Source organism: Peromyscus californicus, unplaced genomic scaffold (assembly GCF_007827085.1).
Source record: "Peromyscus californicus insignis strain IS unplaced genomic scaffold, ASM782708v3 Scaffold_11__1_contigs__length_118956290, whole genome shotgun sequence".
Lineage (NCBI taxonomy): Eukaryota > Metazoa > Chordata > Mammalia > Rodentia > Cricetidae > Peromyscus > Peromyscus californicus.
This window is the reverse complement of record NW_026294402.1, coordinates 9,497,918-9,521,542: the sequence shown is the minus strand read 5'-3', so window position 1 is coordinate 9,521,542 and position 23,625 is coordinate 9,497,918. Positions and strand designations below refer to the sequence as shown.

Here is a 23,625-nt window from a genome sequence, read left to right as displayed (position 1 = left end):
CAGATGGTCCAACCCTTAAACTGCAGTTCTTGAGCAATGTGCTTGATGTTTCTCAATTCTTTGAAGTTTTTCACTTCCACATTTTGGTCGTCTGACAAAGAGAATCTATCATTTGAGAGTTAGAAGAAAGCAGTTACCAGAGAGATTAGATTGCTCCAACTATGTTTAAAAAAATCTACCCTATTCTAGTAGATAAAGTGGCAACCACTGTTTCCTGTTTAAGAGGGTCAAGGGCAAGGCAAGTCTGAAACAATGGTTTGAGGTCCACGTACTTATTCTAATGACATGTGCCCACCCGCCCATGGGGCTTGTTACATGAAAAGCAGAATATAAAGTCATGTAAGAATCACCAGGAAAGAGATGTTTGTTTTATGCTCTGATCTAATCTAAACATTTAGAAAGTGCTTAATACAGAGGTGACAATACATATCTACAAAAGGAAGGAGTGGCCAAACTATGCAAGTCAGGAACAAACCTGTCATCAATAATATAATAGTAGGCAACATGGTAATCTAGGTTCTTGGCCAGTGTTTATTCATTAATGGTTAAATAACCTCCAAGATGGCCTCCAAGGGTCCTGCTTCCTGGTATTCACGTTCTTGTGAATTATACAGGTTTTAGTTTATGTGACCAGCAGCACATGCAGAAGAGGTCTGCCACTTCTGAAGGAAGTGGGTAAGCACAGTAACTTCCCTTTGGTGTTACCTCTCTTGGATTAGCAGCTCTGAGGAGAGCCAGATATTGGGACTTAAGGACTCAGCACCCTATAGAGAGGTCAGTGCAGAAAGGGAGGCCAGCATTCCCTGAGAAACTGAGGTCTCCTGCCAGCAACTATGTGAGTGAACTTGGAATCATATTTTCCATCGTCAGTCAAGCTTTGAGGTGACTGCAGCCCTAGCCAATGGCTGGACTGAAACCCCATGATCTAGCCTGGCCTAGCCCTGCTCCACAAGGCAGCTCTCCAATTCTTGAGCCTCAGAAATTGTGCAGGGCAATAAATGTGTGCTGTGTGGCAATAGATAATGGACACAGTTAACAAATTCTGTTAGTATGTCAGCTGAAATCTGACTTTTGAACAACAACAACAACAAATCTTGCTGTCAGAGAATTTTAAGAGCTCAATTTTATAAGTTCTTCCTCCTAAAAGCTTTTAAGACATCAGACATGTTTTTACAACCTGCCACAGAATCTATTTCTTTGCTACCCTTGAACAGTCATGCGCATGTGTAGCTACAAGAGGCCAAAGATGTGACACCACACACATGTGTGGAATGGTGCCCCATCACCCTTTCAGGAAAAAAAATCTTCCTGGTCCCAATTAATACTGACTCTACTTTAAGTGTTTAGAACTCAAGTTCTATAGTCAAGGAAACACCATAACTCACCCTCCCTCAAAAAAATAACTAGATAATTTTTGTATTGATATAATTACCATGAAGCCCATAAGCAAATCAGATTCTATACACAGAAGTCTAGCTATCAGAAGGAATCACTTGAAATTTGGTAAAATAGCAAAATTGACACTGAAAAAGGAGAAGGCGGAGGGGGGAATAATAATGAGGGAGAGGAGGGGGGAGGAGGAAGAGGAGGATGACAGCAGCAGCAGCAGCAGCAGCAACGAGAAGCAGCCACCATTCAAGGAGCATTGCTTAGTGGGAAATGCTAGCTTTTCCTGAAGAAGTTGCAGCTACCTCCTCATGATTGGCAAGGAGACGAGAGATATACAAACTAGATAAGACTGCATGGATACACAGGTGTATTATGGGTTAGGTTGTATCTGTGAAATACTCTGTGCCCTCTTTATTTTTGTTTAATTGCCTACTGATTCCAATTTGTGCTGTTTGTGTACTCCTGGGAATGTGGCGACACCCACAGTGGCATGGTCAACCTACTAAAAGCCATACCCTTGAAGAAAACTGACTCTCCACTCTCTAGAAGTCATCAACTGTCTGTAACTCCTCAGTTAGGAGTGGGGCTCATGAACCCCTTTTCCACTCCATGCTAGCATGCTGACTGACTTAACTATATTTGGGAGGAGTTAAGTGAAGGAGTTGGGGGTAAGTATGATCAAAATGACTGTATTCAATTTTCAAAGAATTAATTAAAAATATTTTTAAAAATAAGCCAGGTGGTGGTGGCTCATGCCTTTAATCCCAGTCCTCAGGAGGCAGAGGCAGGTAAGTCTCTGCGAGTTCAAGGCCAACATGGTCTACAAGGTAAGCTCCAGGACAGGCAGGACTGTTACACAGAGAAACCCTGTCTCGAAAAACAAACAAACAAACAAATACTTGCACCTTGACAAAAGGAAAAATAGAATGAAGTGGTGTGAGTTTCTTGTTTTATTGGCTTATGCTTCCTGCCATTTAACGTCCCATGGAATAGCTAATGATTACCGTCAAAGTGTGATAGATCGCTCATTGGAAGGCTGAGAGAAAGGACATTTTTCTTTATGCACTACCTCAGGCCCACATTAACTTTGTTCATCACCTCCAAGAGTGTAATTCTAGTTGGTGTCTAGCACTTTTGTGAGGTCAAGCTCATGGTAGCTCCAGGAAGAAGTACACTGTTGTTTCCAGGGAGCACTCACATAGAACACCCCATCTCCCCCAGAAGCAGAGATAGCTTAGGGCAGAATGCACCATTCCCATTTGGGGCTTGGTTGTATTTCTCCCCTTTCCTCACACACCTTCTGTGTTGGTCTTCAATTCATTAATATTTTAATTAGAAGGGGACAGGAGAGGAGGGAGGGATGGAGGGATAGAGAGAGGGAAGGGAGAGAAAGAGAAATTGTGCATGTTCCTGTAAGTGTGGCGTGGGCTAGCCCAGAAACTTCCAAGGAATCTTCCTGTGTCTGCTTCCCATCTTGCTGTAGGGATGCTGGGATTACAGATGTGAACTGCTGCATCTGGCTTTACCTGGGTTCTAGACATTCCAAATCTGTGTTCTCGTGACTGCATGCTAAGTGCTTTACCCTCTGAGCCTTCTCTCCAGTCTCACATGGCTGGATTTCTTACGCCTGGAAAAATCAACTATTTAACATGTGTAGTGAATAAATGCCTGCTAGAAGTAGAATGTTCTTATATTTGAAAGCATTTTAAAAGGAGAGAGATTTAAAGGCTAGGGCAGGAAGTGTGACAAGACCACACATTACATGACAAAGACGGCAAAGCAAACATGTTTGGAGCACAGCCATCTGGGAAAGAAATATGTGGGAACCCCATGCTAGCCTGTGTTTGCACTCCTCTGCCTGTGATATGAAGAGAAAAACATCATTTTAGTGCAGAAGCAAAACCAACACCCAAGCCTGAAGCCTTCCAAAGGGATCCAAGCTAAAGACATTCACTTGTCACTCAGCCTGGAGCTTCCAGGCCAACCTACCTGCTCAGTGAGTGGCTGGTCACAAGGCAGGGCCAGTTCCTCACCAGCAAACACACACCCTCCTCATCTTATGCATGTGACAAACTCTGAGGGTAGATGTCCTCCTCTAACGTCCCAGCTTTGGTGAAATGCTAACCCTGAGGAAAGTCCTGTTCCTCCTGTGAGGAGTATTAGAATTTGCTCAACATTGCTCCCAGAATCTTACTTAAATTCCCAGAGGAAAAAGCCAGAGTCTGCTCTCTTAACATTTAAATTGCCAAATCTCCTGCCCTAAGCCATAAGTCACAATCTCCCCAAAAGATCAAGATGTGTTTTGTTATCCTACACCCCTTAAAGGAATCAAAGAAATAGATACATGTGCAACATTCTTCACCAAATTCCTGACTGTTACTGTGTGAGGTCCCCAGAGATAACAGTCCATGAAACGAATGTATAAGCGGATGCTGAGAATTTGGGGTAGTGATTAAGTTCTCCTAATGGGACGAGAAAAAGTCTTTAGAACTTAAATACATCTATAGAATGTTTTTATTAGAAATACACATGATTTTAAGAGCATAAACAGTTTACACAGCCAACCGGATTGACTTCTTTGAGCAGTTCCAATCATTTACACATGTGGAGCAAACACCATCCCCACCCTATGCATGTTTGATTGGCATTTGTCAGAGTAAAACGATCCGGTGGGTCCATTTCTTCCCCCTCAAGTTACCAATATGACTAGACCATCAAACGAAGTAACTAAATGCCAATTGCTTTTTTCTTCCTTCCTTTCTTCCTTCCTTCCTTCTTTCCTTCCTTCCTTCCTTCCTTCCTTCCTTCCTTCCTTCCTTCCTTCCTTCCTTCCTCTCTCTCTCTCTCTCTCTCTCTCTCTCTCTCTCTCTCTCTCTCCCTCTCTCTTTCTTTTTTGGTGAGGTTATACAGTTTTGAGTTAGACAAATGGAAAATAACAATCCTGGAGGCTGAACTTTTATTTTTTAATTTTTTCATCATAACAACTTTTCAACAGCTAAACCGCTTTGGTAAATATGAGCAAAGAGACAGAGAGCCCAGTCACAGCACGTGTTTACAACTACGTTAGAGACTCTTAAAAATAGGGTGTTTGATGGTCCACTGCCAAGATAGGAACTCTAGCAGCCTGGGGTGTGCAACTAATAAGAACAGTCCGTGTGCCGAGGTCCCGGGGAAAAGCTGCAAACCAGCCTTGTTCACTAAGAAGGTCCCCACAAAGACAGGGAAAGACACCATTTAATGCAGGGGTCAAGGTGAGAGGGCAGGAAGCCTGCCAATGTGAGAGGTCACTTAGAAACCAAGCATAAGAAAGTGCTGCCTGGGGCTCTAACTGCACAAGAGAATGAGCAGACCCAGGAACAGCTAGTTTTTAGAAAACAGGGGGAAAGTGGCTGGATAGATAACACAACAAAGAAGGCCCAGGGTTAGGGAACTAGGCACAAAACAGGGTACATGTGCTTTGTGGGGACATTCCGAAACTGGAATGAGCAAAGACAAGGAACCAACCAACTCCATAGCTCTCCCGGAGCTTGCTGCTCTGTGGAGGGGAGTGATCACACTACTTCAGGATTCCTCGGATTCTTCTTTCTCCTACCCCAAGTCTTGACTTCCGGTTCTTTAGTCCTTGGAGCACTTTGAGAATCTGACAAAACCATGGAACATATTCACATTGAACATGCTTGTAAGTCACAGTATGGAACTGCATTCGATACAGGGGAACTTGAAAACTCAAGAAGCTAAGTCGTTTATATATTAGCACAAAAAGAGCTCCTGATAAAAGATGGGGGTGGGGGGTGGTGCAGGGAAGGGGGTGGTACTACGGCAGGGGGAGGGAGGTGGGGGTTAGGGTTGGGGGACAACGGAGGGTGACTGCCTTCTTTTCCTCTCCATTCCCTAAATGGAGGGCAGGATTTAGACATAGCAACAGGTTTACTGAGAAGTATTGCGGAAGCTTATAACAAGATTTAATTCCCAAAAGAAAGCTCCAAGGATGACTCTTAGGTTTGGGGCTTCATGCTCGCCATTTCCACACTTTTGGCAGCCAGTTCTATCTAAAGAATAATACCTTCAGAATATACACAACGGGGATGGCATCTCCAGGATTTTCATACACAAGGGTCTTAAGGAAAGCGATCTGGTCACAAGTAATGAGGAGAGAAGCAGTGTCCACAGCACACTTGCAGAGCAGAGGTTAGGATATCTTCAAGGACCGAAAGGTGAAGGCAATTCATTTCTTTAAACATAAACTTGCTTTCTAAATGGATTGTAGGCCCACTCACAGCACAACCAGGGCCTGACTCATGCCTCCACATGAATTCACATTTCATCTGGAATGCACATTGAAGATCACTTCCATGCCTGGTGCTCGAGCTCAAGCCTAGATAACCGGTCCCAGGGACCAGCCATGCCCAAGGGGCCAATGTGGACAAGGACTCAGCATCGTTCTTCCCACTGAGCAGACTTCAGAAACCTCCACAGGCCTTCCAGGGGGTTCCCAGATTTCAAGTGAAGTGTTTTTGTTATTCACGGACTCTACATGTTCCAGCACCTTCTGAGCCTTAGGAAAGAGGAGACTGGCAACTGTCTCAGAGTGAGCCACGGCCTTAGGCGAGCCTTCTGAACTGTGCCTGCAGTGGAGATGACTCCTCGTGTCTGAGTAGCATTGGTGGGCAAATATCTTTTACTTGTTTCCAAACTCAGGCCTGGATCAGATAGGAGCTGGAGTCTCAGGACACCTTTGTGAATGTCTTCTATATACAGCAAGAAACATGGTTAGAGGCCTGTTAGTAGCTAGCTGGCAATGGTTCAGTTTCTTACTGTACCACTCTTCAGCTCACACCTCGATTTCCTTATCTGTACAATAGGAATAATTTCATAGTTTAATTATAGGAATATGAGTTAATACTTCAAAAACATCTAGAATAGTCCCTGACAAAGTAGACACTTAATGTGATTTTTAAAAAAAAGCATGCTGCACCAAAAGACCATGTTTAAGAACGTTGTTTCTCACTCTATTCGTAGAACATAGTAGAAGGGATTATGATCTTAAAATTTCATGCTTGTAAAAGCCGGTCATAATGGCCCATGCCTTTAACCCCAGCCCTCGGGAGGCAGAAGCAGGTGGATCTCTGTGAGTTTCAGGCCAGCCTGGTCTACATAATGATTTCAGGACAGTCAGAGCTATATAGTGAGACCTTGTCTCAAAACAAACAAATTCATGCTTGTGAAGTTGGTGAGATGGTTTAATCAGACACAAAGGCCTGAGCTTAGTCCCAGAATCAATGCACAAAAAGCCAGGGTAGATGATATGCGCTTGGAATTCCATTACTGAGGAGGCAGAGACAGGAGGATCTAAGGCTTGCTGGCTAACCTAGCATACTTGGTGAGCTCCAGGATAGTGACAGACCCTGCTTCAAAACAGCAAACAGACCAACAAAAACAAAAAAAAGAAGGTGATGGCACCTGAGGAACCACAGCTGAGGCATCCTCCACCCTCAACACATATACACATATGCCATGAATTTGTACACACACAAAAGTTTACGTTTGTATATTTGCCAGTATAGTTCAACATATACTGATGCATGTGTGCTAGATGGAACTAGAATTAGAGATAAATAAAGCATATCTTTACCTCCATCAAAAATCCATTGATTATGAGCCCCACTCGCATTTTCTTTTGGCAAAAATTAAAAAAAAATAAACAAATCATCAACTTAAAGAATTATATTCTCCACTTGGATTTGAAATGCTTGTAAAAGTCACTTCTAAGCAGAGTTGCTGATCTTTCCTTTAAGTCCCATCTAAGATGTCTATTCAAAAAAGAGCAACAGGAAGGAGGGGAACCAAAAGGAGACCAGGTTTGGTTCCCGTGAAGACTCTCCTTTGATTCCCTGCTCCAGAATGACTGTGCACCCCTTATCCACAGCCTGCCAGTGGACTCTTTGGAGTCATAAGAAACACAGCAGCTAAGTGTTCAGGTTCAAAAACTAAACCATATTCTCATCTTGCCTTGTTTTCTTACAAATTAGTGACTGAAATAAAGAAAAAGAAAAGGACCCCCTTCCAGGCTCCTTTATTCTAGCCTTGGTGTGCTCAGAGCCCAACATCCTCATTCCATTCATGATTGACATTCTTTCTAGAAGAGTCATTGGCCTCCAGTGCTGTGTGGGTGAGCTCCTGAGAGCTGGAGACCTCCAGTGTCCCAATCCAGCTGCGAGTGCAGTTAAGGATTTGTGGCTCAAGGATGCTGTTAGCATGCCCTGTACAAGACCACGGGCTTGCCGGCACCTAGAGCAAACACGTCTAAGCCCTTCCCACTTGTGTGTAAAATCACCTCCACAGAGAACGTATGGGGATGATGTGTGGACCTGAAGTCAATACATAGCGCAGATGACATTTAAACAACAGTATTCTTTCTCAGCTTCTCCAAGTCTGTTTCTCATTTGTAATGTACAAATAGCTACTCCGACAGCTTACTGATAGCACAAGGTCTCTGTGAGGGAAAGGCGGATGGTACACGTGTTAGGTGCTATTGTGGTTACAGCCAGTGCTTCTGCATGCTTCCTGAGAGTTGGCTGTGCCACTGTCCCCTGTGGCCCTGGGACTAATTTCCCAACCATTGCTTTTCCAATTCTGTTTCTTCCTCTTTCCTTCTTTTTACTCCTTCTTTCTACCTTTCTTCCTTCCTTCCTTCTTGCCTCCCTCCTTTCCTTCCTTCCTTCCTTTCTTTGTTTCTTCCTCCCTCCCTCCCTCCCTCCCTCCCTCCCTCCCTCCCTCCCTCCCTTCCTCCCTCTATTTCTTCCTTACTCCTACCCTTCCTCACTTTTCTTTTTCAATGCTGAAGCTCAAGCCCAGCCCCTTAACACTGGTCAGAGATTATTAGTGAGCAACACCCCACCCAATATTTCCCAGTCTAAAGCAGAACAGTATTCTCCACTAAGGAAATCTTCAGCTTTTTCTCTTCTGTTCTTGACCCTCAGTGACTCCAGATTAAAGGCCTGCAATAGTTCTAAGGCCCCAAAGCATCAAAAGCAGCATTTCACCCACAAGGGTGAAAGCAGCACCCAGGCTGCGCCGGGAAAACTGATGGGTGGACACACGGCCAGAACTGAGCTGCTGTGCCAAGGAAGACCTTGGAACTCGAGGACAGATGTTTTCTTGTAGCTCTCACTTCCCAGAGTGTTTCTCAGATTTGCTTTCCTTTAATTAATCCAGATCTGTCTTCAAATAGCTACTTTAACTAAAGAACAAGTTGCTATGCATTGTAACATCGTGTTTGCCATGATCCTTCATTAGGTTACTTCATATCTTTACATCAAAATATAAGCTCTGTCCAGTGAGATGTTTGGTCTGAGACCCCAGAACATAAGTATTCAACACCTACACATCCACCCTTTTACTTACACCAACACTATCCTCTCATAAGAGACAAGATTAGAATTTGAACCTGGAAAAATTTTAAGACATTATCTATCCTCTGAATTTTTCAATGGGGTCCCGTTTTTAATCACCTTAATGCCCCCCCACCCCTGTGTGTGTCTCCTAGGTATACCTATGTTAAATACATAATTAAATATGTGGGACCTTGGATAATCTTCCCTCCTCCTCTTCTTCTCCCACCTCTGAAAGCCACATATGATAACTATAGGTTTAAAACCAACAATGTGGTCATTGATTCAACAGGTATTTACTGCATAACTCCAGGACTTTAAGGGCCTGGGATGCTTATTGTAAATAAGACTGTCATGGCTCCTGGTCCCATGGAGTTTATAATCCCACTGGAGAAAGAGAAGAGATACACAAAGAAGCTAGGAATTCAAATAGTGATAAAATAAATTCTTGGTAAAAGTTATGAAGAAAATAAAAGCTCTGTAAGAGGACAAAGGATGTGGGAAATGAGTAGAGATCAGCCATGTGCCTACTTTTTTAAGACAGCCACTGAGATCTACTCAGAAAGTGATATTGGAGCTGACTTCTGGACGACAACAATTCAGCCAGGCAGAATACTAAGGAGCCAGATCCAACTGGGTTGCAGAGAGGGACATCGGTGACTGGCCCAAGAGAACCATGGTGGTAGAGGCCTGGACCGGCAGAGAGGATTCTGGTCACTCTGGCTATTATAACACTGTTCTTTTCCTAGTTTCTATAAATCTGCATGCTTTTGTTTTTGGCAGCAATTTCTTTTAAATACTTTTTGACTCATTTCTTTGTTTCTAGTTTTCTCTGAAAACTACTCACACAGCTGACTTGTGTCCATATATTAAAAAGAATCATTCTGAACAAAGTGTGTGTCTGCCTCTGTGTGTGTGTGTGTGTGTGTGTGTGTGTGTGTGTGTGTGTGTGTGTGTGTGTGTGTGTGTGTGTTTGAGACTTGGGGTACATTTTCTCAGCAAAGGTATGACCGAATCTGTTAGAGAAGAAAGGCAACTTAATAACCTTTGCTTTAGGATTCAAGAAAGAAAAGCCACATTGCACAACATAATACCAAGATATTTTCATCTGAAAATCTGAACAAAAGAAATTCCAGGCTATTTTGAAGCAACTGGGAAAAAAAGTCGCTATCTCTGTGCCTCCAACCTAACAGACAATGAAGCCCCTCAAGGAGCAGTATGACAACCACCACCAAAGCTCGCTTTCCATTCATGCCAGCTACATCTTGCTTTGTTAAGAAAATGCACCCAGCTGTCCCTGAGCCTCAGACATGATCCAAAGACCCCAAGATTCTGAGTCACAAAGATGCTGAAGAGCTGTACTCTAGCTGCTTCTGGGGGCAGTGAGGTGTGTGTTGAGAATTCTTCTCCATTTAATATTTGGGGGAAATGTTTCCTTGTGGGTGTATGGAGCCGATCCTGCTCATTTCTTCTTTCTGGTTCTATTAAATCCCCAAACAGAGCTGAGTTCTCAGGGCTTAGGGCTGCCCTGGGGAAATAGGTGATTATACTCTGCTTAGGGTTTTAGTGATAAGGGGGAAAATAGCAGTGAGCTGAATCCCATCCCCCAAGCCAATTGCTCTGTGACTCTCTTTTATAGTTCCCCTTTAAAGAGGAAACATATTTTAAAGATGAAGTGTGACAAGGATAAAATCCCATCCATCAATCTGCACTTTTCAATTGTTATGTGTCTATGCGGGAGAGACAAACAGATGGGGGACTGATGTGTGCAGTTGAACACCCGTCAACTCCTGAGAAAGAATTACTTTTCATTTTATAGTCTTTGTTGCATGCTATCATTTCATGGTGGTACTCAGTTTGGGAACAGTCCTTATCCACAGAAATGCTGCAAGTACAGTTGGTGGGTGTGGACGGAGGGAATCGGGGCTCTAGCTACCAGCAAATTAAACAAACCCACAACCACCCCTGCCCCCAGATACTAATAAATGAATACTGCTGGTTTCTGCCCCTTCTGACATGTAACTTGTGACTAAGGTTACTTTGGACTCTCTTTACCAATTTCTTTTTTAAAAAAGCAAATTATACCATCTTTATTAACTCTTTTTTGATTGTTCCTCAAATTTAAGGAGATTCTAAAGTCTAAGAAATAAAAGCCCCATATGTGGGAAGTATTGAAAAGTGTATCATATCAAAACAGGCCTCAGTGGTAACTCAAGTCACTCGACAGGTTTTTCTTGTTATTTTAAAATGATGATGATAATAATAAAAATAATAATAATAACAATAACTGAAAAACAAGAAAGAGAGCAGTGAGAAAGTCGATACCAATCTAATGAATGACTTAAATTGCACTGTTAGCTTGCATCCCAGGACCTCAGTCCTGCTTCCTAGGCTAAACTCTTACTGTTTCATTAATAAATACAGCATGTAGGTCTAATATGATAGCTCTCAACTATCCCTTCATTTGTTTATTCATGTATTGTGAAGGTAAGATAGGAAATAAAACAAGACACACAGAATAGGGTCATTTCCTACAGAAAAGCAAGTGAGAATTTAGAAGAATGCTTTTAAAGATGGAATCTGTTTCTTCCCTGTATTCCGTCCCAACTCACAAAGTCTTCTGTGACCTCAAGGATCGAATGCAATTACGCCGGCCATATATACTTGCTATGCTGTCTGAGTCTCCCAAGGGCAGCATAACAGTACAAGGGGAGTGACATCTTTATGAGGTTAACCCTTTTCTATTTTAAGAGTAGACTACCGAAGGCAGATGTGACCCCTGGAGCGTAACAAGAATGCTGGAAATCTGGTAGTTAGGAGGAATGAGAGGCCATCATCCAGAAGGAGGGGAAAAAATGATGTTCTAAGGAATAGTCAGCTGGGGAAGCCTGGGAGTATTTGGATGCACATGAAAGGAAAGTGAGGTGTCAGAGGAAGGGGGTAAAAAGAGAAAGTGCAAAGCAAGAATCAGTGTCTGTTGGTGTGTGCCATGAGCTTGAACACTGTGTGCTGCTGCCACCTCAGTGTCTTCAAGTATTGTCTAGTTTAATCCCGAAACCTCTGGAGAGTGGACTATTATCTTAAAGTAATGCAGCCTCAGAAACATGGCTAAAGCCAGCAATCATTGCCCTTTACTGGTTTCCAGCACTGAGTCAGTCAACTTTCGTGACATGATAAGCTACCCCAAACTTAGTGGCTCCGTACAACCAAGCAGAGTTTCTCATGGCTCTGCAGGTTGCTGTGTTGGTGGTTTCCCAGCAGGTTATGCTTAGATGGGGGAGGGGGCCCCCTTGCAAGAAGGGTGCTTTGGTTTCTCTGAATGTGGATATTCAGCCTCCAGGCAGGCCCAGCTTCTTGGGTCTGGGATCCAAGTGGACTACCTCAAGGACATCATCAGGTGTAGCATGATGTTATTTTTGTCACACATAATTGGTTAAAGCAAATCAGGAGGCCACATAAGATTTAAGGGAGGAAGCAGCAGCCATTCTTTTTATGAGTGGGAACATTCCATTTGAAAGAGCTATGTGACACTGAAGAGATTGCATGATTATTTAAAAACTACCCTAAAGAAATATTCTAATACCAATGCTCATCCTACAACACAATTTTAATGTTTATGGGAATGTTCTACTATTACCTTTCTCCTAGGTCTATAAAGTTATCTTGATAAATGACACCCTGTGTAGCCTCAAACAGATGTGAAAATCCCTGGGCGATTCCCCTAGCTCTAATGTTGTTGCTGTTTGTTTGTTTTGTGTTTTAATGAGCTTTAATTTCTTCATCTATGAGAAGAGAGTTTGGTCTGTTTTCTCTCTGCAGGCTCATACAGGTCTATAAATTGTAGAATAGTGGCCTATTTTTAGAGCTACATGAACTAGCCCTCTAGGGGGACAGGCAGGATGGAGATGAGATAAAGCAGGGAAGGAGACGGCTTCTGTTTGTGACGCACTCCCTTCCATGTTGTGAGCACAGGATTTAGGGGAGAAAGGGAAGGAAACTCCTTCCCATGTGAGCATGTAATCCTGCATAATCTGGCTGCCTCTCTAGCCATTTTCATTTATTATATGTTAAGCAGCATATACAGTCTTATACCAGGGATTACAGTGTGAGTCTGCTTTGAGGGCCTCTGGATCTAGCTAGACAAAACAACTTCCCTGCACCACACTCACACACAAGTGAAGAAGACAGGGGAAAAAGGCTCCCCAGCCAGTGTGTTCCTGCGGGAAATGGCTGGCTGGGGCTCTCTCAGAAAGATATTGTTGCCTGGCCTATGGAAGATCAGGTTCCCAAGGAGAAAACCAATGTTTAATTTAGCACAAAGGCAGCTCAGACTTTCTCTCTGGGGGACTGAGCTTGCAAACAGATCCACATGCAGAGAATCTAAGCCAGCAAAGGAAGCACTCTCTGATACAATGCTTGGGATTTGGACCCAAGCTTTACTAAACTGTCATTTCTGCCACTTTGTCGGGAGGGCTGCTGCTCAAGTCTACATCCTGTGCTTTCTCCATGCTGCTCTCAGACAACTAAAGGAACAATACCAGCAGGCGTGCCTCGCTGTGTCTGAGTTACACGGTGCTGTGTGGCAATCAGACAGCAAGGCAAAGCATAACAGGTTTAACACTTAGGTGAAGGGTGGCCAGAGTCAAAAATGATCTCTCAGCTGCTCCTCAAAGAGTGCTTTAACTCTTATATGATTTGGATTCTAGAGATCCCCAGATAGGAACAAGTTATACCTAAGTGTAGACATAAACGTATATATTTATATTTAAATAGGCAAAAATATGTGTGTGTGTAAAATTATAGGTATAACATCATCCCAAAGACCCATTCAATGTATACTGACCCAGGGAATCCCCACTTCCTTGTACCCTACTTGGTTGACATGATTTGACTTTGAGATATTACTCTGTGTGTCCTGGTATCTGTTAGCAGACTTTTGCTTTAAATTCACTTGAGTATGGATGGGTGTGTGTTTGTGAAGGTGTACATGAATGTGTGCAGGTTACGTATGTGTGGGGAGGTCAGCCTCTGGTGTAGTTCCTCAGAAGCCATCTACTTCATTTCCCACAGGAATGCACCAAGTGGGCTGGAGAGCTGGTCAGTGAATCCTGGGGATTCTCCTGTCTCCACCTCCTCAGCACGAGAACCGCAAGTGTGGACCACCGCACCTGGCTTTTCATGTGAGTGCTGGGTATTGAACCCAGGTCTTCATGTTGTGCAGTGAGCTCTAAACCAGTTGAGCCATCTGCCCAGCCTCACTTTTTTTTTTTCTTAAGACAGATAATGAACTTTCTGCTCAAATCCATCAGGAATTCCTGAAAAATACTGTCGAAGAACCAGGACTTCAAAGGGTTGGGTTTTACATAGCTGAGAGCTATTAGTGTGCTGGGTAAGATCCACTAATGTAACTCAGCCACGTTTCTGGCCAAAGAGAAATTTAAAAGCAACAATGTTAATGGTATCCCATAGGAACCTGCCAGAATGACTCAGGGAAAAAGTACACCACTAAAAATAAGAATAGAACCAAGTAAACTCACGTGTGAGTTTGATGTTACATTTTGTAAGAATCATTATCTTTCAGAAAGGGAACTGGGATCTTAGCTTAAATTACAGGAACAAAAGAATCAAGAAACACAATTTTGACAATATTCTTATTAGTTAGAACCAATGTTAGAACCAATGTTGAGGACACCACAAGAATATGAGAACATGGTCCACAGAATCAACTAAGCAGGTCTCAGAGGGGCTCACAGGGACTGAAGGGATAAACACAGAGCATGTATGGGTCAGAACTAGGTTCTCTGCATATACATTAAGGTTGTTAGCTTGGTGTTCTTGTGGGACTCCTAACAGTGGCAATGGGAGTGTCTCTTTTGCATGCACTTGGGACCCTTTTCCTCCTACTAGGTTGCCTTGCCCAGCCTTGATGTGTCCAGTCCTGTTGTAACCTGTTATGCTGAGTTCAGTTGATATTCCTGGGAAGCCTGCTTTTTTTTTTAGGGGAAACTGAGGAGGAGTGGATCTGGGGGAGAGGAGAGGTGCTCGGAAGAGTGGAAGGAGGGGAAACTGAAGTCGGGATGTAATGTACAAGAGAAGAATAAAAAAATTTCAAAGAAAAATAAACAAACAAACCATCCTTGCACAAGAATCATCCACCAAAGAGCAGAGACTCTTCTTTTCTCTGTTGTCATCTCTCTCCAAGCACATCCTGCTTTGGCTAAGAACTGCCACCACTAAGCTTGCTTTGAAGTCTTGGCAACCTCTTTTTCATGTTTTGTACAGAAAGGCACAAAGAAAAGATTCACATCCAGACAGTACATGGGGACAAGGCACTGTAAACATGAGCTGCTCATGGTTGGGAAGGGGCAGGTTTCTGTTGTTTTTCACTCATACATAGAGCTAATGAATTCCTTGACAAGAGACTGCTTTCAGAAGCATCAATTCTTCACCGCAAGGTCCTTCTAACCATTCTTTATCTGGTACTGGGTTTACTTTTAGAATCATTTGCTAATTTGAATTAAAAATTTAGTTGAATTGTTAAGTTGAGGCTAGTCCCTTTAAAGGATTCAACATCTCGGTAGATATTTAAATGACTCATTTACTCACTAAACACACTCTCCAGGCAGAATGGAGACTCGAAATGTATTCTAGAAGTACACAGTCAAGCCGGTACTCCAGTCAAGTTCTAGATTGGGTTTGTTCAGTCTTCCTGGGATAGGAAGGTGTATTGTTTGCTCTTGTTCTCAACAACTCAACAAGGACACTCTACCAAGATGTAAATGGATCCCAGAGGATAATAAACTAAACCATATAGCCGGGCGGTGGTGGCACATGCCTTTAATCCCAGCACTTGGGAGGCAGAGCCAGGCGGATCTCTGTGAGTTCGAGGCCAGCCTGGACTACCAAGTGAGTTCCAGGAAAGGCGCAAAGCTACACAGAGAAACCCTGTCTCGAAAAACCAAAAAATAAATAAATAAATAAATAAATAAACTAAACCATGGAGGGAAGCTAAGTAACACAGGACCGTGCACTAATTACTCTCAGTAAACATTGATAAGAAAAGCCATGTTTTGCCTTGAATGTCTGATGCATTTCTGGATATAGAAACTTGAACTAGGTTATTCAAGCATGTTGTGTCTCACATAAGTAATAACAACTATAGTTTATTGAGCCTCTACATGGTGCCAGGCATTTGACTCATTTAGTTAAAAATGTAGAAAGTTAGATCTATCATCATTTCTAAGGAAATGGAGGCAGGGGAATTTAACTGACTTCACCAGGAAGACACAGTTATTACATGGCTGAATGGTGACTTAAACCACTGGTCATCTTACCCCAGATCCCAGATTCATTTTAACTGCTCTGCTAACTTACCTCCTTCAATAATCCAGTTTCAACATTGAATTTCCATCCATGCACCTCTAATAAATTCTAAGGGGAAAAAGATGGTCCCAAAATTTTCACTTATGTAAGCCTAGCAATGTGCACACCACAGAATAGTGAATCATTTCCCCAAACTCTAAAAACCACCTAGGTCCACATGCTTTGATGTATGATTTCTAAACCTTTGCTCACACCATGAAGACCCATTCAGTGTGGGGTATGTGCATACTGCTCCTTTTGCCTGAATCTGTCAGATGTTAATGGACTAGACATCGTTAATGTAATCTTGACTTATTGGATATAATTTTTCTTGTATTAGTTATAAGCATTTTTATTTTTAGACAAAAAGGGGGAAATGTGGTGGTATTGTATTCCCCAAAATATTGTGTACCCTAATAAATTTACCCTAACCCTAGCTGCTCCTTCAGTCTCTTGACTGCTTGTGCTGGGCTCTGGCTTTCCTCAGCCCTTACAGTGTGTGTCAACTTTTCTCTTCAGGCCATGATTGTTTCATATCTGTCCCTTACAGACAGGCAGGAATGTCACAGACAGTAGAAGGACCGACCATCAGCTGTGAGTAGCTCACAGAGTGCAGCCTCCTGCGGAGAATCAGAGGTGGGGGTTGCTGGCTTTCCTCTGTGCCCTAGAGGTTACTGGTTTCTGTTGAACTCTTAACGTGCCTAAAAGGTCAGTTGCCTATCTGTATTGAAAACAAGCAAAATTCAAATAATCACAGTGTCCTGTAAAGGTTTGCTCGTGCTTCTTTTAAGGACAAGGCAGGGCGTAAAACAACTCAGGTGCTGGAGGAACCCACCTGTGCGTCCAGAGAGCTCATTACATCAAGGGCAAACCTCCTTGCTTGCAAGTGGAGGCCCAGAGCAGTCTGGACGGGGTGGAGCTGCAGCTCCACTCCTTTCAGTTTCTCTTCTCCTCCAGCCAGTGTGCTCTTAAAGCCCTCCTTCTGCTCTGAGCGCCAAAGGCCATGTCATGCTGTATATAACTCACCATGAATGGAGAAGTGTGTAAACAGCAAAGCATTAAGCAGCCTTGGGGACTTGAAGCTCATAGAACAGAGCACTTAGGCTGTGTGCCCTGAGAAGAGGCTGCTGGAGCGAAAGGCAATACTTGTCTTCAAGCACATGAAGGATTAGTATTGCTTCATAGCGCTGGACTCCTCTGCTCCTTCCTGGCTCCATATTTGACCAAATTTCTGATTTGCTCTTGTGAAAATGACAGTATTTTCAGGATATTTCTGAACCCCACATTTCCCCCTCACTACTTACCCAACCACACTCTACCCCCTAAATATTTAACTTCTATGGCTACATGTATCCCTGCAGTCCAGCCCCCATCTCATCCTTAGTGGCTTCACTCCTCTCAGGCCCTGAGGTGATCCATATTCTTTATAAGATTTTCCCTGGCCTAGATTTGAATCTCTTTCCCACCCACTAACAGTACTCATGTTTCATTTACTTATTGTGTTTGCTATTTTGTTTAATACTATATTTACTGGTCTAGAACTCTCTATGTAAACCAAGCTGGTCTTGAACTCACAGAGACCTGCCTGCCTCTGCTTGTGCCTGGCCTATTTTTTGCTGGTCTTCTGAGACAGAGTTTCACACTGTAACTCAGGCTAGATTGGAACTTACTATATAGCTCAGGCTGACTTCAAACTCATGCTAGCGGTCCTGCCTTAGCCTCTGTATGCTAGAATTACAAGCATGAGCCAACCTGCCTATCTTAGTATTAGAGTCCCTGTTTCTAATACAGGACAAATGTCACCCATCCAACCTAGATTTGGTAGGTGTGACGTAAAACATGTAAAGGGAGCTCCCTGGGTACTTTAGGTCTGAATAGACATTTGTTTTCCTCTTCCCTTAACATCTATATCAGTTCTAGGCCATCCTGAAGGCTAGGGACTTCTACTGTCATTTCTCTGTGCAGGGGGTGATTTCTCCATCGGACTGTGGGCAGCATGGGCTATGTCTGTAGCATATCACATCTCCTTTATTCTCCCACAGAGCTTCCTGGAGTGTGAAGGAAATTAGCATGAAAATGAAGGAGGAGGAATTTAGAGTTGTTTTCATTAAACATGGATGGCCTTGTCTGCGAAGGTTGAACACATGCGAGGGTCTGGCACAAAGGAGGAGGAGTCAGGAGAAAGCACCCAGAAAGGCTTGGTCTGCATGCATAGCAAAACTGGGTGGCTGTTTTGTAATTTTCAGAGTTACTACTAGGTTTTCTTTTTAATGAAGCAACAATGCTAAGAATCAAAGTGAAGAATAAAATCTAGAAAACAACTAATCATTGTCACACCACTAGTGATTTTTAATTGCTGTGTCTAAGAATGTTTGAAAGCCCTCAGTTAACAACGTAATGATTAAACATGAGTAGAGGTATAGGGAAACCAGACACATTAAAGTTTAAGACAGAAAAATATTGATGGGTAGTACTTAGCAACATTATTTCAAAGAAAGCAAATGATATCTCTAGACAATACAGAGCACCTGTATGTGCTTGACCTCACCTTGTCAGCAGAGCAGGCTTTCTGACAAAGTTTGAAAGAGCACCCCAAGCCAGACTCTCTCCACTGGAACCCTTTGCCTTACATTCACTTGAATGAGGTGGAAAGGCCCTGGGTAGCTAAGAACTACTTTGTTCTGGAGAAGCAAAACAAAATAGGTCTGTTCTTAAGGAAATGATTGCTGCATAAATAAATAATGTAAACACTCCTCTCACAGTCCCAGAGAGGAGATTTGTCATGTAGACATCTAGTCTCAGACTTCCAGACTTGCCCTCCCCTCCATGGACAGCCCTAAAATTCTGAGTTGGTCAACTGGAAACTCATAAAACACCTGGGAACTTGGTGATCATTTAACTGGTTTGACTTTCTTAAAGTAAGAACTGGCATTTTAGAATACTGTTGGCAAAATATTTAACTTTTCCATATTATTTGTGTAAACAACTTTCTCATAACCCTTTCTAATACAACTTTCTAATACCTAGACACTCTGGGGACACACCTTGCCAAGGCTTCTAGGGCACATGTGGATGTACAAAGGGCACACTTGAAAGACACACAAGACTTCACAGCACAGCTCACTTTGGGTAGTGTTTTCTAGGACTTTGGAGATACTTAAATATAGGGCTATTTTGGTTTTATCTTGACAGTCCTGATTTTGCAAGACCAATCCCTGTGTTTACAATAAAAGCTATTTTACCACTTAAAAAAGACAAGCCAAAGCTGAGTGGATCTCTGTGAAGCGCCGAGGAGCCAGTATTCATCCTTGATGCTAGGAGCTCAGCAGCAGCATCGGGGGAGCATCTGTCTTCTTTCCCTTTCCCCAAAACACTCACTAATGAAAGTGCTTTCATGGAGGAGCTGATCTCTGACAGATGAGTGCTAAGTGTCTGTCCCTGTCATCCAGCAGGTTGGTGATCAAACAGGCACCAAACCAAGAGACAAGCTCCTGGTCTCATCTGTGTTCTTCCCTCCACAGCACATTAGAGAAACAATAATGTCTGAAGCTGAAAATGGCCTGGTACCACTTGTGTACCTAAACTAGTGACAACGGTCTGTGGCACAGGAAGTGAGTGTGTCTCAGACAAGAGGAAAAGATAAATAATTTCCACAGATGTGCCACCTAACTGCTCCACGGACCAGTGGTTGTTGAGTTTTTACAGCTCATTCAAAGATTCAAACATACTTCAGCAGAAAGTGATTTAGGTGCTAAAGTCTTCTCTGAGTGAGTGGCTAAAAAGCCAGTCTCCTCAGAGCCTTACAATCTCAACCTTCTATGAGGTCCTGCGTTTGCAGTCTCTACAGAAGCGGGGCTTCCCCTGAACTAGAGCTAAATGAAGAAACTGGCTGAGTAAGGACAGCAGAATTAGGCTCTCAAGTGGACAGAATTAGAACTGACTTAGAGGTTATTCTTGCATTGTTCTTCACACTCAAGCTATTAAAGAGCCCAGACAGTGTGTATCTTTGCTGTAGAACACCCCTCACAGACAACACTATCCCACCGAACAGAAGTGGTCCTTCCACCTTCATTTGGCAGGTAGTACTGACAATGTCCATGGCATTGCTGCACAACACATGCTGGTTACAGAACTTCATCAGGGTACACCGCGCATATTTGATTTTAGATGATCAATATGTTCCCTTTCTCCAAAGGGCATTCATGGACACTTACAGCATACAAATTAACAGTAAAGTGTTACATTCAACACAACCAGACTACATAAATCTGTCTATGGACATAGACACAATAAAATTAAGGAAGAATTCTGGCATGCATTCTCAGCAGAGGCCTTTAAAATAAAACTATTCACATTGTCTCTGAACACCAGAGATGCCAAGGGAGGTGAGACCTCTAGAAGAGACTCCTGAATGCCCAGGCCTCTCCCATCCAGTGACAGTAACTTCGCACAGATCTTGCCTCACAGACCCAAGTAACATCCGAAGGAACAAAGCACCAAATTTAGAAGCTAAAACAGAGGGAATTCCTGAGCACTGAAGCGGTGTAGGAGCAGCACTCTCATCGAGGAGGAGTGAGCATGTGGACCGACCCGCTGCTGCCTTTCTCTCCTGACTTACACCAACCCCCCAGGCTTCCTCCCCACACTCACAGAGGGTGTTCCACAGAGGGGCTATTTTAGGAGGTGGTTGGTGGGTGGAAGAGAGAGAAGAGAGTCCCTGAGAAAGGGGCGGCAGAGCAAACACCTTCAGCTTTTGCAGCTGCAAACAGTTTAGTAGAGACAGGCCAGGCACCATTGCCTGCCTTCCCCGACATCTGCGGCAGTGCCACTTAAAGTTACAAGAACCACTGGAGTTGGTTTCATTTCTCATCCTGTAAGGCACCAGCAAAAGAGAACCTCATCAACTTCCCTCCCAACTGGACAGAAGCAAAAACCAGAGGAGGCCACAGAGGACATGCTGCCTTCCTTGCTGAGGCTGGGAGGGAGAGCCACAGATCAAGCCCACCCTGTGGGCTCCTCTAGGCTTGGCACCCAGAGCAGAGATGGGTCTTCCCCTCTGGGGTTGGCCTGGGGGCCTCACTCTCAGTATCATCCCCAGAAGCACTCACCAGGAGACTCGGAAGCACACAAAGCCGCATTATTGGGAGGCTTGCAGACAGATTATAAATTTACTGGGGACAATCAAGGCATTTAGTTCCTTTTGGCTGCAGATGCTAGCGACACACACATGCACACAAACCTCGTTCTTCTCTCCCTCTTACTTCTCCCCAGCGTCTTTCTTTCAGAAGACAAACTTCCCTTCGCTGGGAATTCCAGGGAGAAGTGGGGATGGAGCAGGTGGGAGAGAGAGGAATATAGGCCTGGAAACTCCAATATAAACTGAATAGTTTTATTCAAGGATAAAGCACAGGCCAGTTTAGTCATGGATAGTTAGTTTTCATCTGGACCTGGGGGCCCCCAGAATCACAGCTCTAGGCAGCCCAAGAAAAATGTGTGCCTTGTGGGGAAGAGCAGTGTCTCAGTCCCCAGAGTTGTCCAGGAACCATGGGAATCACCACAGAGGAAGGACATGGGAAAGAGCAGCCAGGAAGAAGTAGCCACCACTGGAACAGGTCCCCTCTTCCCTCAGGAGCTCCTTAGTAGCATCCTTCCTTGGGGCTTTCTGAGTGCTTTGGGGCTCCCATGGCCATTTCCCATCTCTGCCTTTTATCAGGCTTGGCTTAGGCAGACTATAGTTGTCCCATGAGCAGTCACAGAACTTCAGGAGCCCAGTGGGAGAAGCCTGTGGGGCAAGGGCTGGGTTCCAGCTTCTACTGAAAGACTAATGGCATAGCAGTTTGGGGGAAGCCAGAATACCACAGTGGGTCACCTGACTAAGACTGACAGCCAAGAACCAGTGACTCAATGCTCTTCCCTCTGGGTGGGGTGTTGTCTGTGCCTCTGAGGAAGCACTTCCAGTCAGAAAATTACTCAGGCTTTTAGACTTGACGTGTTGTCACCAAGAGGGACTGAAGACAAGGTGCTTCCTAGAACCACAGTAAATCGCTCCCAGTGCCTTCTATGGGTTCCGGGAGATAATGCTGTATTATTGGAGGGTCCAGAATAAAGACTGGTTCGGGGTCCCGGAATGGGGAGCCCATGAGGATCCTGGTAGTCCTCTTAGCAAGCATTCCTGCAGTAGGCTGTCTATGAGGTATTTCCCCCATGTTTTTATTTTTTACTGTGGGGACACTATGTTATGGAATGTCAGTCACAGACTCCTCTTAACCCCAGGTGAAGGGTACTTCAGAGGGGAAGCAGGATGGGGCAAAGTGAACAGGTCAACTGAGCTAAGTTACTCTCAAGTAAAGAATGTCTTTCTGGGCCTAACCAGAGCCAACATGCTAAGCAGGAGGGTTCTACAGGGTTTCTCAGCTCTAAGTTCTTCTTTCACAAATCGTGGGCCCGTTGAGCCTCTGGAGAACCCAGACTTTTCCCTGGCAAGGAACACCCTTCAGTGTAGGACAATGACTAGTGACTTTGATAGTAAGAGTTTACAACCACATATGTATATCCAGCAGCCTTTGAGAGACTGATATCTTGGCCATCTTCATGGCCATTCATTCCACATGAGGCCAAGACAACCACTACCTTCGCGAAGGGCCACAGGACAACAGCCACAATCATAGGAGAAAACCAGGTGCCTTACCGCAAGCAGGGCCGAGTTCCGCTGGTCCCCGGGGGTCGAAGCTGGTGGCTGCTGCTCTCGATTTATCCCACCATTATCATTACTGGTCAGTCGGTGCTGCTGATGGTGCTGGTGGTAGTCTGGTGGAGGTGGTGGGGCTGTGGCTGCTGCCTGGGAGGCCACAGAAGGGGCAGCAGGGGGCGGTGGAGGGGCTGTGGTGGTGGCAGTCGTGGCTGTAGCCTTACCATGTTTGCTAGCCTTCCTTGCCCCTTGGCCATGCTGGACCAGGCTGAGAAGCTGCATAGTGCTTTCCCTTTCTCGATCTGAGCTCTCGGCCCTACCACGTTCATAGCGTCCTTCACAGCTCAGGTGGTGCTGTCGGCAGACAGCAATGCGAGCCCGCAGGCGTTCCACAATAGCACTGTGCACTCTAGGGGTGACTGAGCCCCCTCCAAGGAGCCCCGCCCCAGAAGCCCCCCCCAAACCTCCTGCAGGGGCCTGCGGGGGCGCTGTGTCCCCCATCTTGTTGGACACAATGATTACTGCCTCTGGGACGGTGAGGAGCAAGAGGCTGGGGCTGAGTGTTGCAGGCAAAGCTGGTTTCAGTGTTCAGGGCCACATGAATAGAGGTCTTCAGAGGGTAGGGAGACAGTGGAGAACGTGTGGGGGAGGGGAACGAGTAGCAAAAGGGTGGGGAGAAAGATTAGAAACCAATTGGAGAGGGGAAGTTGGAAACAAACCCTGATCAACTTACTCTAATTGCATTTGACAGCTCAGGAGAAGTTGGAGAGAGTTGATCTTTTTCTCCCCCACCAG

The 23,625-nt window shown here is 44.3% G+C and overlaps 1 protein-coding gene across 1 annotated transcript in view; it reads right to left on the bottom strand.

Moving 5' to 3' along the window:
• Maml2 (mastermind like transcriptional coactivator 2) overlaps positions 1–23,341 on the bottom strand; it is a 334,007-nt gene extending 310,666 nt beyond the window's left edge. The window contains exon 1 of the mRNA XM_052752116.1: positions 22,831–23,341. Within this exon, the coding sequence (XP_052608076.1) occupies positions 22,831–23,331 (501 nt within the window). The 5' untranslated portion in view covers positions 23,332–23,341. The remainder of the gene's footprint in view (positions 1–22,830) is intronic.
• Between the last annotated feature and the right edge of the window lie 284 nt (positions 23,342–23,625).